General features: G+C 40.6%; 1 protein-coding gene across 2 annotated transcripts in view; it reads left to right on the top strand.

Annotated features, from left to right (window-relative positions):
* Nucleotides 1-15,441, top strand: part of unc13c (unc-13 homolog C (C. elegans)) — a 229,937-nt gene that overhangs the window by 23,111 nt on the left and 191,385 nt on the right. The window contains exon 6 of one of the 2 annotated variants that reach the window (XM_082182828.1): nucleotides 2,543-2,614. In XM_082182828.1, coding sequence (XP_082038954.1) covers nucleotides 2,543-2,614 — 72 coding nt within the window. The remainder of the gene's footprint in view (nucleotides 1-2,542; nucleotides 2,615-15,441) is intronic. The other variant, XM_082182829.1, reaches the window with a different exon arrangement.

The raw sequence follows: 15,441 nt of genomic DNA, 5'->3' as shown, positions 1-15,441 counted from the left end.
ACACTGTCAGCAGGGCACATGCAAGATAGAGGTGCACACGTGTTTATGTTTTGATGCTATTTTAAGGGTTTTACGCTCCACCAGAGTAAAAGTAGGTCACTCACCTGGTGTTCTCCACAATATCTGCAGAGTTCAAATCATCTGTCTTGTCTTTAAATGTTTAGTGCTCGTATATTAATAATGAAGTTCTATTTAATTTACGAGACTCTAGGCGGCGAATGATTGATCCACAGCATCTATGTAGTATGTAGTATGTCGTATGTTTCTATTCATATTTTTGCATTTGTTAACATTTCAAAGGATTTCTTTTTTTTCTTTCTTGTTTGAGCTCTTGCAGTCCGTCTACATGTCTTTGTCTCCATTTCTTCTTGATTTTTGTTAGAGCAAATTTTCTTAACCGATTCTTACATTGAGTTTTGTGCAAATGTTCTGCTTCTGAAGGACAAATGTTGATGCTGTATCTGTCCATATTTTGCATGAAATTAAAAACCAACCCTATTTTGGTAAGTACGGGTCATCGTTCAGTTTGTTATTTAGTTTTTTTGGCGTGTCCTGTTGTCCATTCCCACTTGGGCCCATATTGATATGGGTGATATTTTTTCGTGAGTTGTCAGATTTCCCTTCAAAATAGTTGTTTTCAGTCAATCGACAGCAGATGCATTCAAAACCGAAATGTTGACAACTCTACCCAAAAATATATCTGAGGACTTCATTGACTTCTGATTTAACTGTGTGCCTTTTTAAATCCATGTAAAAGTGACGTGCGCCACTAAGCCTTTTACAGCGTGGATGAAGTCAGTGCTGTACCGGGTCCGATCTGGTCTATCCCATCATGCCTCTGTCGTCTGTTTCTGTCCCCTTGTTGGCTGTGTGATTGCTTCAGGGCAACGACAGTCGGTCACGTGACCTCAGAGAAAAATTCCTCCAAAATTCAGACTACAATTCCATTGCCTGCAGCAACCCTCAGCAATTCAAGTGCATGTTGAGACTTACATCAACACTTGACGTTCATGTAGAGGTCAAATCTACCCTATTTTCCTATGCACCCCTGCTTTAAGGGGGCGTTAGCAGCCCGCTTAGTCTTTACCACCATCAGGTTCATGGTCAGATGGTAAAGACGAGTCCAGTATGGTCCGCTGTCCAAGCCTGCTGATCTCGATATGGCTAATCGTGGCTTTTTGACTTTTGACTTTTGACCGGCTCTGTAGTGTCCCATTTCCCCCGCATTGGCTCTTTCTTTCTCTCGTTCTCTGTCCTGAACTCTTTGGATCGTGTTTTTTTTAGCTGGCTTTAAAACATGCTGTCTGGTCATGTCTGTTTGTAGCAGTAATGGCAACAATACTTTCAGGCAGTAGGACTATGTCAGGGCTCATTTTAGTATCTTTACCAAACATTTGCACAGCAAATGCATGAGTGAACTGTAAATTTCTGCTGCATGTCAGAGGTGAGTTATTTAAGGATTGAGCCTCACCTCTGCAGCTTTCTCTCTGCGCTTTAGACAGACTCTCGATCTGATTTTCTGCATGACGGCAGGTATGACGTAAAGAGATGTGCTTTACTGTATGTGAACGACAGCTCACCTTCACTAAATGTCTAATTTTGTGTTCTGTCGGCTTTTCCCTGCACCTGGACACTCTAGGCTTTGGTAAGTTTCTTGCATTTTTAATGACATTTAATGACTGCACGTCTGAATCCAGTGTTTGTCTGCTTAAATAGCTTCATCTACAGTAGTCAGCTGAAGACAGCAGATGTATCTTTATCTGCCTAAGAGACCCTGTGTGTGTGTGTGTGTGTGTGTGTGTGTGTGTGTGTGTGTGTGTGTGTGTGTTTGGAAAGAATACAAATTACATTATTGTACTCACTAAATATGTTTAAGGTTCACTTTAATTTGTTCTAGCTCATTAGACGAAGTTATGGTGCAGTGTAAGCTAATGTGAAACTGATTTCATTTGGGTGATTTCATCTATCTATCTATCTATCTATCTATCTATCTATCTATCTATCTATCTATCTATCTATCTATCTATCTATCTATCTATCTATCTATCTATCTATCTATCTATCTATCTATCTATCTATCTATCTATCTATCTATCTATCTATCTATCTATCTATCTATCTATCTATCTATCTATCTGTCTGTCTGTCTGTCTGTCTGTCTGTCTGTCTGTCTGTCTGTCTGTTTTGTCATTGGGAAAGTAATTCCTGCTTCCTGAAATCTCTTAAAATCACAATACACCTAATGAAATGAAAGCATATTACACAGAGCAGAATACAGCCTACATGTTCATATAGTTCTTCTATTCAATCTAAAATGAAAAGCTTTCTGAGAGGTGCGTTCTGTGTAACAGGTGAATATCTGCTTGAAGGTGAAAGTGGTTTCCCAGCCTGAGTAATCAGGTTTTGTCTTATCCAACATGATAACATTCAGCCTAACACAAACAGATTTTTACCCTGCAGCGTTTGATTCAGTTCCTGAGTGTTGTCTTTATCATTCTCCCTCACTCTGGCTTTTTCTCAATATATCCTTTCTTCCTTTCAGACATTGGCTGCTCGAAAGGCAGGCATTGCGTTTGGGCTCGTGAACAGAACGACTCTAAACAACGAGGAACTGGTGAGTTTTAAACACACAGATGTGTACAGCACACGCACAGCGGTTTTACCATACAGATTCATGTACAAATTAATCTGTAAGCAGCTAGTCAGCGTCTAATGAGGAGCAATCATGTGGCACTAATGTAACGCTCATGCATAAAGTCACAACTAATACACACGCACGTCTGCAAACACACATCAGACCCAGAGGCAAGAACAATTCATTCAAGACAAAAAATAACTATTTAAAATCTCTAATGATATTCTTGACTATTTGATCATTGTCACAAAATAAACCCTGACAGTGAGATCAGGAGCCTGAAGCAAAGCAGACTCTCAACAAATATTTATTTCATTGACAATACACTGCTGCTTACAAAGTACATAAATAAATGAGCAATAAATATTGATTTGAGTGAAATTGTAATTTCCTGTGCTGGTTGTAAAAGGCAATCACAAGACGATCTTGATTTACACTCTTCAAAATGTTGGGGTTAGTAATATTTTTTTAAATATTTAGATAGTTTCTTCTGCTCACCAAGACTGGATTTATTTGATCAAAATTCAGTAAAACAGTAATATTGTGAAATACTATACAAATTTAAAATAACTGTTTTCTCTTTGAATATATTTTCAAATGTAATTTATTCCTGTGATGCAAAGCTGAATTTTCAGCATCATTACTCCAGTCTTCAGTGTCACATGATCCTTCAGAAATCATTAAAATGCTGATTTGCTGCTCAAGAAACATTTCTTATTATTATCAGTGTTGGAACAGTAGTGCTGCTTCATTTTTTTGTGGAAACCATTTCTTTAGGTTTCTCTCTGATGAATAGTGTTGAAGAGAGTGTGGCCGTGACGAGGATGTTGCTGTTGTATTTGTGTTTAAAGCATTAAGATGCTTTCTGATTATTTGGGTGTTGATCGATGATTCTAGTTTTAATTGTATTCTCGTACTTTAATTTGACGAAGGGGTCAAAAACCTGAGAGAGGAAAGAAAGTCTTAATCAATAAAGAAGAATTACTCTTCTTTTTATCCAGACCTTCTTCCCTCCCATTAATTGATCCACTGAATAAACAGCCCAGAATGACACAGGGTGATGTGATGTTTAGCGCTCTGTTATGACACTGAGATGCAGGAATTTACTCAACAAACTTTATTGTATTTCAGCTGGAGAGTATATAATTTTAATTATAACACTATGTGCATTCAGGCACAAACTGGACATGCTGGAGAATTTCCTATTTATTTATTTATTTCTGTTTTTATCTACCAACAAAATTACCTGGATGTGCATTAGGTGTGTAATTGATGATGCATCCTTGTATTTTTCCTATTAATTTTCCCCATAGGGATTTTAAAATGTCTTTGTTAAAGAGTTAAAAGCCGTAAACCAAACCACCCAGCTATAAGGTGAATCACAACATTATTATCACATCCTTTTATCTAAAAGTATTTAGAAATCTGACAAAAAGGCAAAGTTACAAGCCTGTGAATTTAATTGCTTACAATAGGGAACTGCAAATTACATATTCTAAATACAATCACTGGAGAAATATAAAACGATTGATTTAAATATATTGATTAAATATATAGAACTAAACTGTTTTGTGTTTTTGCGAAATGCGCAAATAAATTTGGGCACCCCTGATAATTATCATAATTTCAGTTTATAATCTGCTGGGCTTTCGACGCAGCAACTTCATTTGTTATCATTTATAATATATACCTCATGGAAACAGTAACATTTCAGTTCTGAAATAACATTTATTGAATCAACAGATACAAAGCAATATGAGTCACAACAAAAACAGACAGGTGCAGAAATTTGGGCACCCCAATGGAATAATCACATCAATATTTAGTAGAGTGTCCTTTTGCTGAAATAACAGCCTGTAGACGCTTCTTATAGCCACTGATAAGTCCCTGATTTCTGATTGCAGGTATTGTGGAACATTCTTCCTTACAAAATGTCTCCAGTTCAGTAAGGGTTGATGGCTGCCGTGCGTGGACAGCCCAATTCAAATCATTCCATAGATTTTCAAAGATATTCATGTCTGGGGACTGGGATTGCCATTCTAGAACACTCTATCTGTGTCTGTGGTTTTCCTTGATTTGGAACAATGCTTTGGATCATTTTCCTGCTTAAAACAACCAACCCCGGTGTAACTTCAACCTCTTGACTGATTCTTGAAAATTTTTCTTAAGAATCTGCTGATACTGGGTAAAACCCATGCGACAACCAACTTTGACAAGGTTTCCAGTACCTTTGCTTGCCACACAGCATGATGGACCCTCCTCTAAATTTTACAGTAGGGAGCAGGTTCTTCTCCTTGAACGCTGTGTTCTTTTTCTGCCATGCAAAGGTCTTCTGGTTGTGACCAAATAACTCTATCTTAGTTTCATCTGTCCACAGGACATTATTCCAAAATAATTCTGGCTTGTCCAGATGAGTCTTTGCATACCTGACTCTGACTCTGCTTGTTGGCAGTACGCAGAAAAGGCTAATTCCGTATCACACTTCCATTTGAGCTGTTCCTTGTTCAGAGTGCGCTAGAGGAATGATGTTCAATGACACCACCAGAAGTAAGATGTTCTTGGAGCTCTTTGGAAGTGGTCTGTGATTTGTCTGTGACCATTCAAAAAATGTTTTGGCCTTTCATCGCCTTTGCCTTTCAGATATTTTCCTCGGCCTACCACATCTTTCCTTCACACGGACTGCTCCTGTAGCCTTCCATTTTATAACTCAATTTCTGATTGTGGAGATACAGACCTTTAACCTTTGTGGTAACTTGTTGTATCCTTCTCCTAATTCAAATTGATGAATTATCCTAGCTTTTAAGTCTTTAGGGAGTTCTTTGAGGTTCCCATGTTGCTACTTTCCAGTAGAGAATAAGCACAAATAGCAAGTAGCTACCTTGAAAATCCTTTTTCACGATTGGTTGCACCTGTGTTTTCAGTCTAATGTTCATTGAGCCAATCAAATCAATTTTGTGTCGCAATCAATCAGCAGTAAGGGACTACAAACATATTCAAATCAATGCAATTAAAAAAGCACTGCAAAACACTTTTGTCTGAAAAACATCACATTATCCAGCTTTCTGTATAAACTGAATGGCATACCACTACCATCTTTTCTCACAACAACAGCTAATTATTATGCAGCCTCAGAGGGGTGCCCAAACTTTTGCATACATCTATCTATCTATCTATCTATCTATCTATCTATCTATCTATCTATCTATCTATCTATCTATCTATCTATCTATCTATCTATCTATCTATCTATCTATCTATCTATCTATCTATCTATCTATCTATCTATCTATCTATCTATCTATCTATCTATCTATCTCTCTCTCTCTGTGGGTATATATATTGTCATTCGCAGTGCTTTCTGGGTTTAGGCTGTAGAGAATGATGGGAAATGTAGTTTAGTCACTATTGCCTCAGTAGCTGTTGCCTTTTATGTATCGGTTGCCTCATAATACAGCTGAAAAGTCATAATTTCTAGAAAGCTTAAAAACGTTTTCTGAAAGCAGGTAGTTCACCCAAAAGTGACTAATTTACTAACCCCTATGTTGTTCCAAATCTGAGTTTCTTCTGTTGAAGTCATAAGAAGATATTTTAAAGAATGTGTCATTGAATTTCTGCCCATAGAATGAAGGTCATACACTATATTACATATACATATACTCTACGTTATACAGTACAATCATTGCGACATGAGTTGAAGGCAGCGTTAGCGAGTGATAAATGGACAGGTCAAACTTGGGGTTCAGCGGGACAGTCCAATCCACCTTAATCCAACACTAGCAGTCCTCTAAAGAATAGCAGCGCTGCAATCACTCTTTTAGATGCACCTATTTCCAAACAGCCTTCGACGGGTCTCAGAGACTTAAAAAGGAGGAAGGTCAGATATAGAGAGCAGAGGCTGTAGCTAGGCGGCAGATTACTAAGTAGGTCGAACAGATGTCCAAGGCTTTTTAAATGCATTAAATATGCCAGTGAAAGCGAGAACAAAGTAAAAAAACGAGAGAGAGAAAGAAACATGAAGTGAGGGGGCTGAGGGAGAAATTATAAAAGAGACACAATTCCTTCGAGAAAAGCGTGCCCAAAACAGCCCGTGCATCCATATGCTTAAGAAGACACTTTAAAACAAGGACAGAAACTGTTATATCACGGGAACTCTCCTCAACATTCATGGAAAGGAGGAGAATAATCAACAGAGAGTGTTTGGATTCGGTCTGTTACATTATTCAGCGAAACACCCTAGTCCGCTTTCCCCTATAATCCACTTATAATGTTAGTCAAGGGTTTTTGTGCCAAAAACATTCATCATTTAGTTTTTAAATTGTCTTTGACTCATAGTTTCTTCTATGTAAATGGCCTCTTTGCATGTTACATTTTTTTGATCAGTGCATATGAGCAGGGCCTGAAGTTAACTTTTTTGACCACCAGCCACTGTGGCAGGTGGATTTAAAAAATCCACCTGCCACAGTAACTTTTTACCAGCCAGTTTTTTTTTTTTTTTTTTTTGCCTCATAAAGGTGAAAAATAGAAATCACACAAACATTGTTCTTTAACTTGTAAGAATACACATTTAGGTGCTGCATCTTTTTATTCATTTGTTGTGTCACAGACATAGTCATATGTCATATTCATATATACTGACTGCTGCTAATCTGAGTCCACAAAAAAGGAGCAGATGCACTCCTCTTCCTCCACTGCTGCATCTTGACATGTCCCCACCACTTTTTGACATGTCCCCACCCCCACCAGAACTGGGGCCCCCCGCACCCAAGACAAAAATGGTTTGGCCACTGATCAAAATTTGATGTTGTCATTTAATTTGAAGTTCAGTACGCTTAAAATGCCCGTTCAGCACAAGTCCGGTGCTCAGAAGAGGAAAGAAAAGAGAAGAAGAAAATAGAGGTTTTCTAAACATATATATATAAAAAAAAAAAGCGGTGACGGTGAAGCTGGAACTAGTAAAGTCAACGTAAATCAAGGTAAGAAACAGCGCAGCAAACGCTTACGAGCATTGTCAGGAGTTCCCTTTCAAGGCGGTCACTTCGACATTACGTCACTGACGTATATGGGAACTCCCTTCCTTCTCCGTTTCACTGAAATCTTATAGGCTAACGCCAGCTGGAGACAGCTGGCCAATTGACGCGAAACATGCAAATGCTGACTGGACCGCGGGCAGTATAAATAGCATGGGCGCGACAATTACGTCAGAATCTCTTTCTTCACGCTAGAAGTCTTATCTGAAGTCATCGTGGAAGTTGCAATAGAGGTTACTCACCATGTTTCCTCCCCGCATCCGATGGCTGCTACATGCCAGATATGTGCGGGTCCTATTGACTCGCTCTACCCTAACAAGGATCAACCGAGGCCGCACTCGCGGACGACAGGCAATGTGCCGGACAGTGCGCGCCCTCAGGGGATTAAACCCGGGCATCAGCGGGGATGAGGCCCACTGCCGCCAGCAGGCCGCTGGTGGGCCCTCTCCTGCCCAAAGACGAGTTAGCGCTGCCCGTCGCCACTCCGGTCCTTTTCGCGTGCTCGCTAGAAGGACTCGACGCGATAGGCTCTGTGGAGGATACTTAGCCCGGTATCTTAGCCAGGCTACTTCAAGAAAGACTCCGTCTTCCACGACGTCCTATGGATAGTCATGCGCAAAGACGCGCGTCTAGAGGGATGAGGCAAAGGCCATGGCTCCGTGTCTAAAAGGCGCAAAGTGCGGATGCTAGGAGTCTCTTGACGCCCCAATCTGACAAAAGTGCACAACCGCAATTCGGTGAGTGTTTACCCCTTCTAGTCAGTCTTGACTACGGGGTTGCGCAGTCGTTACCGCTTATGCTGTTGACGCTGGGCCTACGTAACATTACATATTGATGTGCTTACAGCTTATGTTGTCAGGCTGCCCTGTATCCTTCAGTGCAACTGGCCATTCTGATTTAACTACGTATTCACAGTTGTTGTCGCTACGCCACTGACGCTGTGTTTATGTACACACTGCACACTGATATGTGCTATGATTTGTGCCGTTATATTGCCCTGTATCCTTCAGTGCAAATGGCCATTCTGATTTAACTACGTATTCACAGTTGTTGTCGCTACGCCACTGACGCTGTGTTTATGTGCACACTGCACACTGATATGTGCTATGATTTGTGCCGTTATATGGGCTGTATCCTTAAGTGCAAATGGCCATTCTGATTTAACTACGTATTCACAGTTGTTGTCGCTACGCCACTGACGCTGTGTTTATGTACACACTGCACACTGATATGTGCTATGATTTGTGCCGTTATATTGCCCTGTTTCCTTCAGTGCAAATGGCTATTCTGATTACCACGTATTCACAGTTGTTGTGCGATGCCACTGACGCTGTGTTTATGTACCTGATTGTGTGTATTATGCTTATGCCACGATATTGCCCTGTTTCCTGCAGTGCAACTGGCTATTCTGATTACTACGTATTCACAGTTGTTGCGCGATGCAACTGACGCTGCGTTACGTACACACTACACACTGTTATGTGTATGATTTATGCCACTTATATTGCCCTGTATTTTCAGTGCAAATGGCTATTCTGATTACTACGCAGTACGTATTCACAGTTGCTGCGCGACGCAACTTGCGCTGTGTTATACGTACACACTACACACCGATATGTGTATGAATTTTGCCGTTGTATATTGCCCTGTATCCTTCAGTGCAAATGGCTATTCTGATTACTACGCAGTACGTATTCACAGTTGTCGTGCGACGCAACTGACGCTGTGTTTACATACACACTACACACTGATATGTGTATGAATTTTGCCGTTGTATATTGCCCTGTATCCTTCAGTGCAAATGGCTATTCTGATTACTACGCAGTACGTATTCACAGTTGTCGTGCGACGCAACTGACGCTGTGTTTACATACACACTACACACTGTTATGTGTATGAATTTTGCCGTTGTATATTGCCCTGTTCCTTCAGTGCTAATGGCTATTCTGATTACTACGTATTCACAGTTGTTGCGCGATGCAACTGACGCTGTGTTACGTACACTCCGCACTCTGTTATGTGTAATGATTTATGCCATTATATATTGCCCTGTGTCATTCAGTGCAAATGGCTATTCTGATTACTACGCAGTGCGTATTCACAGTTGTCGTGCGATGCAACTGACGCTGTGTTTACGTATACACTACACACTGATATGTGTATGAATTTTGCCGTTGTATATTGCCCTGTATCCTTCAGTGCAAATGGCTATTCTGATTACTACGCAGTACGTATTCACAGTTGTCGTGCGACGCAACTGACGCTGTGTTTACGTACACATTACACACTGTTATGTGTATGAATTTTGCCGTTGTATATTGCCCTGTATCCTTCAGTGCAAATGGCTATTCTGATTACTACGTATTCACAGTTGTTGTGCGATGCAACTGACGCTGTGTTACGTACTCTGTTATGTGTAATGATTTATGCCATTATATATTGCCCTGTGTCATTCAGTGCAAATGGCTATTCTGATTACTACGCAGTGCGTATTCACAGTTGTCGTGCGATGCAACTGACGCTGTGCACACACTAAGCACTGATATGTGTTACGATTACGCCGCTATATATTGCCCTGTATCCTTCAGTGCAACTGGCTACTCTGATTACTGTGTATTCACAGTTGTTGTGCGATGCCACTGACGCTGTGTTATGTACATTGATATTGGTGTCTATGATTTATGCCGTTATATATTGCCCTGTATCCTCAGTGCAACCGGCTATTCTGATAACTACGTATTCACAGTCGATGTCGCTATGCCTCTGACGCTGTGGTTTTTGTACACAAAATGTAACTATGCTTATGCATAGTCTCAGTCGTCGCTACGGCGACTTGCGCTGCATCTGTGTACACACTGAAGCGTTATGCTGTTATGTTGCCCTTCAACGTAACTGACCACTGTGTTTGAACTGAGCATATTCATGCAGTTTCGGTCGCTTCAGCGACTTGCGCTGCATTATACACACAGATGTTTAAAATGTGCACACTGATGTGTTATGCTGTTATGTTGCCCTCTATCCTTCAGTGCAACAACCAGCTATCCTATCTACTGTGCATATTCACAGTTCTGTCGCTACGGCGACTACACTGCACTTATGTACGTACAAGGACGTGTTTTTGCTATTTGTTGCCCTGTTTCCTTCAGTGCAAAACTAGCTATCCTAATCTAACCGTGCATGTTCACAGTTTCTGGATGTAGGTACGTACACGGATGTGTTATGCGGTAATGCTGCCCCATTTCCTTGTTGCAGCTAGCCATCCTGATCTAACTGTACATCTCAGTTCTGTCTCTACACAGTTTCTGTCGCTACGGCGACTTACGCTGCGTTTATGTTCATACATGGACGCGCTACAGCGACCGATGCTGTTACGTACATGGGCTACGCTGTTATGTTGCCCCGTTTCCTTCAGTGCAACTGGCTATTGTGTGTTAACTCGTTTACTCACAGTTGTAGCTACGGCTACGACTGTGTTTGTGTACTTACTGAGGTGCTATGCTATTATGGGGATATTATCTAACTGCGTATATTCACAGTTGTTGTCGCTACGGCCACTAGCACTGTGTTTATGTACATTCAGTTATGTGTTGGTTTGCACTTCTGTGCATCGGCTTAGAACATTGGCTATGTTCTACAAGGGAGTGTCAGTTCTTCGTGACCCCCTTACTAGCCTATCATCCCCAAGCTGTGAAACCTTCTTGTGTGTCCGCTGCTGGGTCTATAGTTGAGCAAGACACTTACACTTCAAGTGTTGGGAGCTCTCTTGAGATGGCCTTAATTCACCTGCTCTCGCCCCAGTGAAGCACGTTGGAGACCTACGCTCATTCTAAGCGAATGATGTTGCATTGTCTCGGACCTGGTGACTGCAGCGTCACTCTCCGTCCGATACCAAGCTGCGTTCCGAAGTCGCTTACACCGTTCAGAGCACCGATTGATCCCTGCCCACCTTTTCTGCTGAGCCGTCAGCCTCGCATGATGCCGATGCTCAGAGTGCTGTTGGCCCTGTAAGGGCTTTGCGGATGTACGTGGATCACTAGGCAGCAGTCTGACCAGCTTGTTTGTGTGCTTGATGGATGGTACTAGGGACGTGCTGTTTATACTGAGACTTCTCACTGAATTCGACGCTTTCAATGTTGGCTATGCCTATGGGATTTAGGTATGCTGGCTGTCTTCTCAGAACACGTTCGCCAGGGTTTCAAGTTTGATGCACTGCCTATAGCGTCGTGGGTTCGGTGAGTTTTATTAATGTACTCATGAACTGTTACCACCAGCTGTGCAGTAGTCTGCATTATGCAGAGTTACCATTGCTGCTAACTCTGTGTTATGACTATAATGTTACATAGCTGTTTCCGCATTACGCAGTAGTTTTCAATTCCTGTTAACTCTGTGTATGGCTATAAGGTTATGCAGCTGTCACCGCTATTGCCGTCGACACTGTGTTAACTCTTGTGCTCGAGTGCTTATGGTGTTGTGCTGCCCTCTCCAGTGCAGTCTTCGCTTCATTGCATTGAATATGCAACTTGGTAAGGTCAGAGCAGAAGTTCTTGTCTAGTTTCGCCTATCAGTTTCGAGTGCTCCTAGCGGCGCTGCTGGCTTAGAACTGTTGTCTCTCGTGGGAGTGTAGCTTGACCCCGTTCTGGGCTTATCTTCACTGCGCTCACGGCGGGATTCTATACAGTTCCCATATACGTCAGTGACGTAATGTCGAAGTGACCGCCTTGAAAGGGAACGTCTCCGGTTACTATCGTAACCTCGGTTCCCTGAGAGGCGGGAACGAGACATTACGTCAGCCGCCGTGCTCGCCGTTTGATCAGCTGTGCTAGCGTTCAGTCTTGATTCTGACGTAATTGTCGCGCCCATGCTATTTATACTGCCCGCGGTCCAGTCAGCATTTGCATGTTTCGCGTCAATTGGCCAGCTGTCTCCAGCTGGCGTTAGCCTATAAGATTTCAGTGAAACGGAGAAGGAAGGGAGTTCCCATATACGTCAGTGACGTAATGTCTCGTTCCCGCCTCTCAGGGAACCGAGGTTACGATAGTAACCGGAGACGTTTTCCTGCATTTAAATTTTTGGGGCGGCCGAAGATTTTTGTCCCGCCAAAGCCTTATTTGATCGGTAAGTGATGTAGAATAGAATGACTGCTGCGCCTGACAGGGCGATAACGAGCAGAGAGAGCCCCGGCCGCGCGCGCGCACTCACGTCTTCAAACAACTGGTTGAGCGCTGTCTTGCGCTCTCTCACTCGCGCATATTAATCAAAGTCAGTTGAACCGTTAAGCAGAACTAAATTAATATTAATATTACTGGTAAAGTTACCGGGTACCGGACATTTTCTCACTGGTTCCCAACTCAACATACACACGCACACACATCTGTGTAACTGTCATTGTACCATAACCAACGTCAGCTTTGCTTTATCTCATCTCATCCCATCTCACCAACAGTTTAATACTGTTACTCGCACATCCAAAACATCGTATTTTACGTCGCGGACTTAAAAAATAAATAAATAAAAAAACAGACGCAAAAAAACCCAACAACTAATGAATCACTCAAATTCTCATTGGCTACCCGCCAATGTGGCAGGTAGATTGACAGTTTTACCCGCCAATTGCAAAATTCACCCGCATTTGGCGCGTGGTCGGGTGTTAATTTCAGGCCCTGCATATGAGTAACAGGATATGATGTCATACTGTAGTGCTTGAGTTTTTAATTACTAATAAATTGTAAACAACAAGGTATAAGTTCAAAATGTTAAAATATATTATATACCATGCAGCTTTGCATTCTTTGCATTGTATATCACTAATATCATAATATTTTCACTATATAAACTTCTACTCTACACATGCATTTGCATATGTGAATGAATGGGATGTAAAGTGTAGTGTGAGCTTTGACACACGTTACCGCATTTTACTATCGTTGGTTTTGCTGCTTTGGAATAGTATTTTCTTGCAAGCATTTTTTTCTTTTTGTGGCTTGGTTTCAATAAATGGTCCTCTGGAGGAAGTTACAAACTCTTATTTCAAAAGTGATGTGTCATTATATGAAGCCTAAAAAGAACTAACTCTTCTTGATAGTGTGATAACCTGTGTAATTCCTTATGTTTAGCTGATATATACACTACTTTTCAAAAGCTTGGGGTCGGTAAGATTTATGTCTTTGAAAGCTTGTGGTCACCAAGTCTGCATTTATTTGATCAGAAATACAGTAAAAAAATGGAAGTATTGTAAAATATGATTACAATTTAAGAAAACTGTTTTCTATTTGAATATATCTTAAAATGTAATTTATTCCTGTGATGCAAAGTTGAATTTTCAGCATCATTACTCCAGTCTTCAGTGTCACATGATCCTTCAGAAATCATTCTAATATGCTGATTTGCTGCTCAAGAAGCATTTCTTATTATTACTAATGTTGAAAACAGTTTTGCTGCTTCATATTTCTGTGGAACCCATTATACATTTTTCTCAGGATTCTTTAATGAATAGAACGTTCAAAGGAAATTAATTTTATTATAGCATTTATTTAAAACAGAAATCTTCTGTTGCATTACAAACGTCTTTACTGTCACTTTTGATCAAATTAATGCATCCTTGCTGAATAAAAGTGTTAATTCCTTTCCAAAAAAAAAAAAAACTGACCTCAATGATTGTGTACATTATCCGTACAACTGTCTCCAGACACAGTGATCATGTGAAATCACAGCATTTCCAGCACCAGCTGTGGCCTCCAGCACAGAAACAGATCTGAACTAAAGACGTCACCACAGTGGGTCTGGAAGCTGAGAGCTCCGGGTGTTTAGGACTCTTCCAAATGTTTAATTGGCTCATGCTTCTTAAAGGACAAGCAGAGAATAAGAAAATGTTGTCATTATTTATCCACATTCAAGTCATTCCAAAATAATATAAAAAAAAATAAGGGTTCTTTATTGGCAGAGACTTTCCATTCCACAAAAGGTTCTTTAGTGGAAAAGATTCTTCAGATTATTAAAATGTTCTTTAAACAAACAAAAAAGAGGTTATTGTTGGTTCTTTAGGGAAACAGAAATAGATCTTCTATTGCATCGTTGTGAAACCCACCCCCTTATGGAACCTTTTTTTAATTTTTTTGCTGTTAGTATTTTAATTTTCTGTTTAAGATGCTGTGAGGCTTGTGGGTCAGCGGCTGTGTGTTTGACAGATGGTTTAATTCCTCCGTCTCTCATTTCTACTGGAGTTTGTGACAGTGCTGACCACTTTGTTCAGCGTGAGCGATTACTCCATGAATATTCCCTCTCTCTCTGGCTGATAGCCCAGTGTGTAATTCTGAGGGTAACTCATCTAGTTGCTCTGGAGTTGCTAGATTAAATTGGAAAGTCCTTTTCCGTTTTTGCCAGCTGTTAATCCTCCTCGATTGCATAACATTACCGCCGCTGGCCTGAGATCAGCCGTCAGTCAAGCAGGAGTCGAGCACGTGGCGGCCAGCAGCGATCAGATTTTCATTTTTAACTGAATAAATGTCATTGTTTTCAAAATGAACAGATTTATGCTGATTTTAAGCAACTGAAATAAATACATTTAAAAAATGATTATTCAAATAAAATAAAATAGATCCAAAATAGTTAAACTATTCCATGATTTTTTTTTATTGCATACAAAAACGGTTTCTTACTAGTTTTTATGGATGACTGACAAATATACATCAAATTTAAAATGTATAAATACATAATGTACAGAATATAATACATAAAATGTATTAGTTTATGTTAAAACTGTGTAATCCAAATGGATGGAAA

The sequence above is a fragment of the Leuciscus leuciscus genome, assembly GCF_965113295.1.
Source record: "Leuciscus leuciscus genome assembly, chromosome: 10".
Taxonomy (NCBI): domain Eukaryota; kingdom Metazoa; phylum Chordata; class Actinopteri; order Cypriniformes; family Leuciscidae; genus Leuciscus; species Leuciscus leuciscus.
Note: the sequence above shows the minus strand (reverse complement) of the source record. Positions and strands in the feature narration are given on the sequence as shown.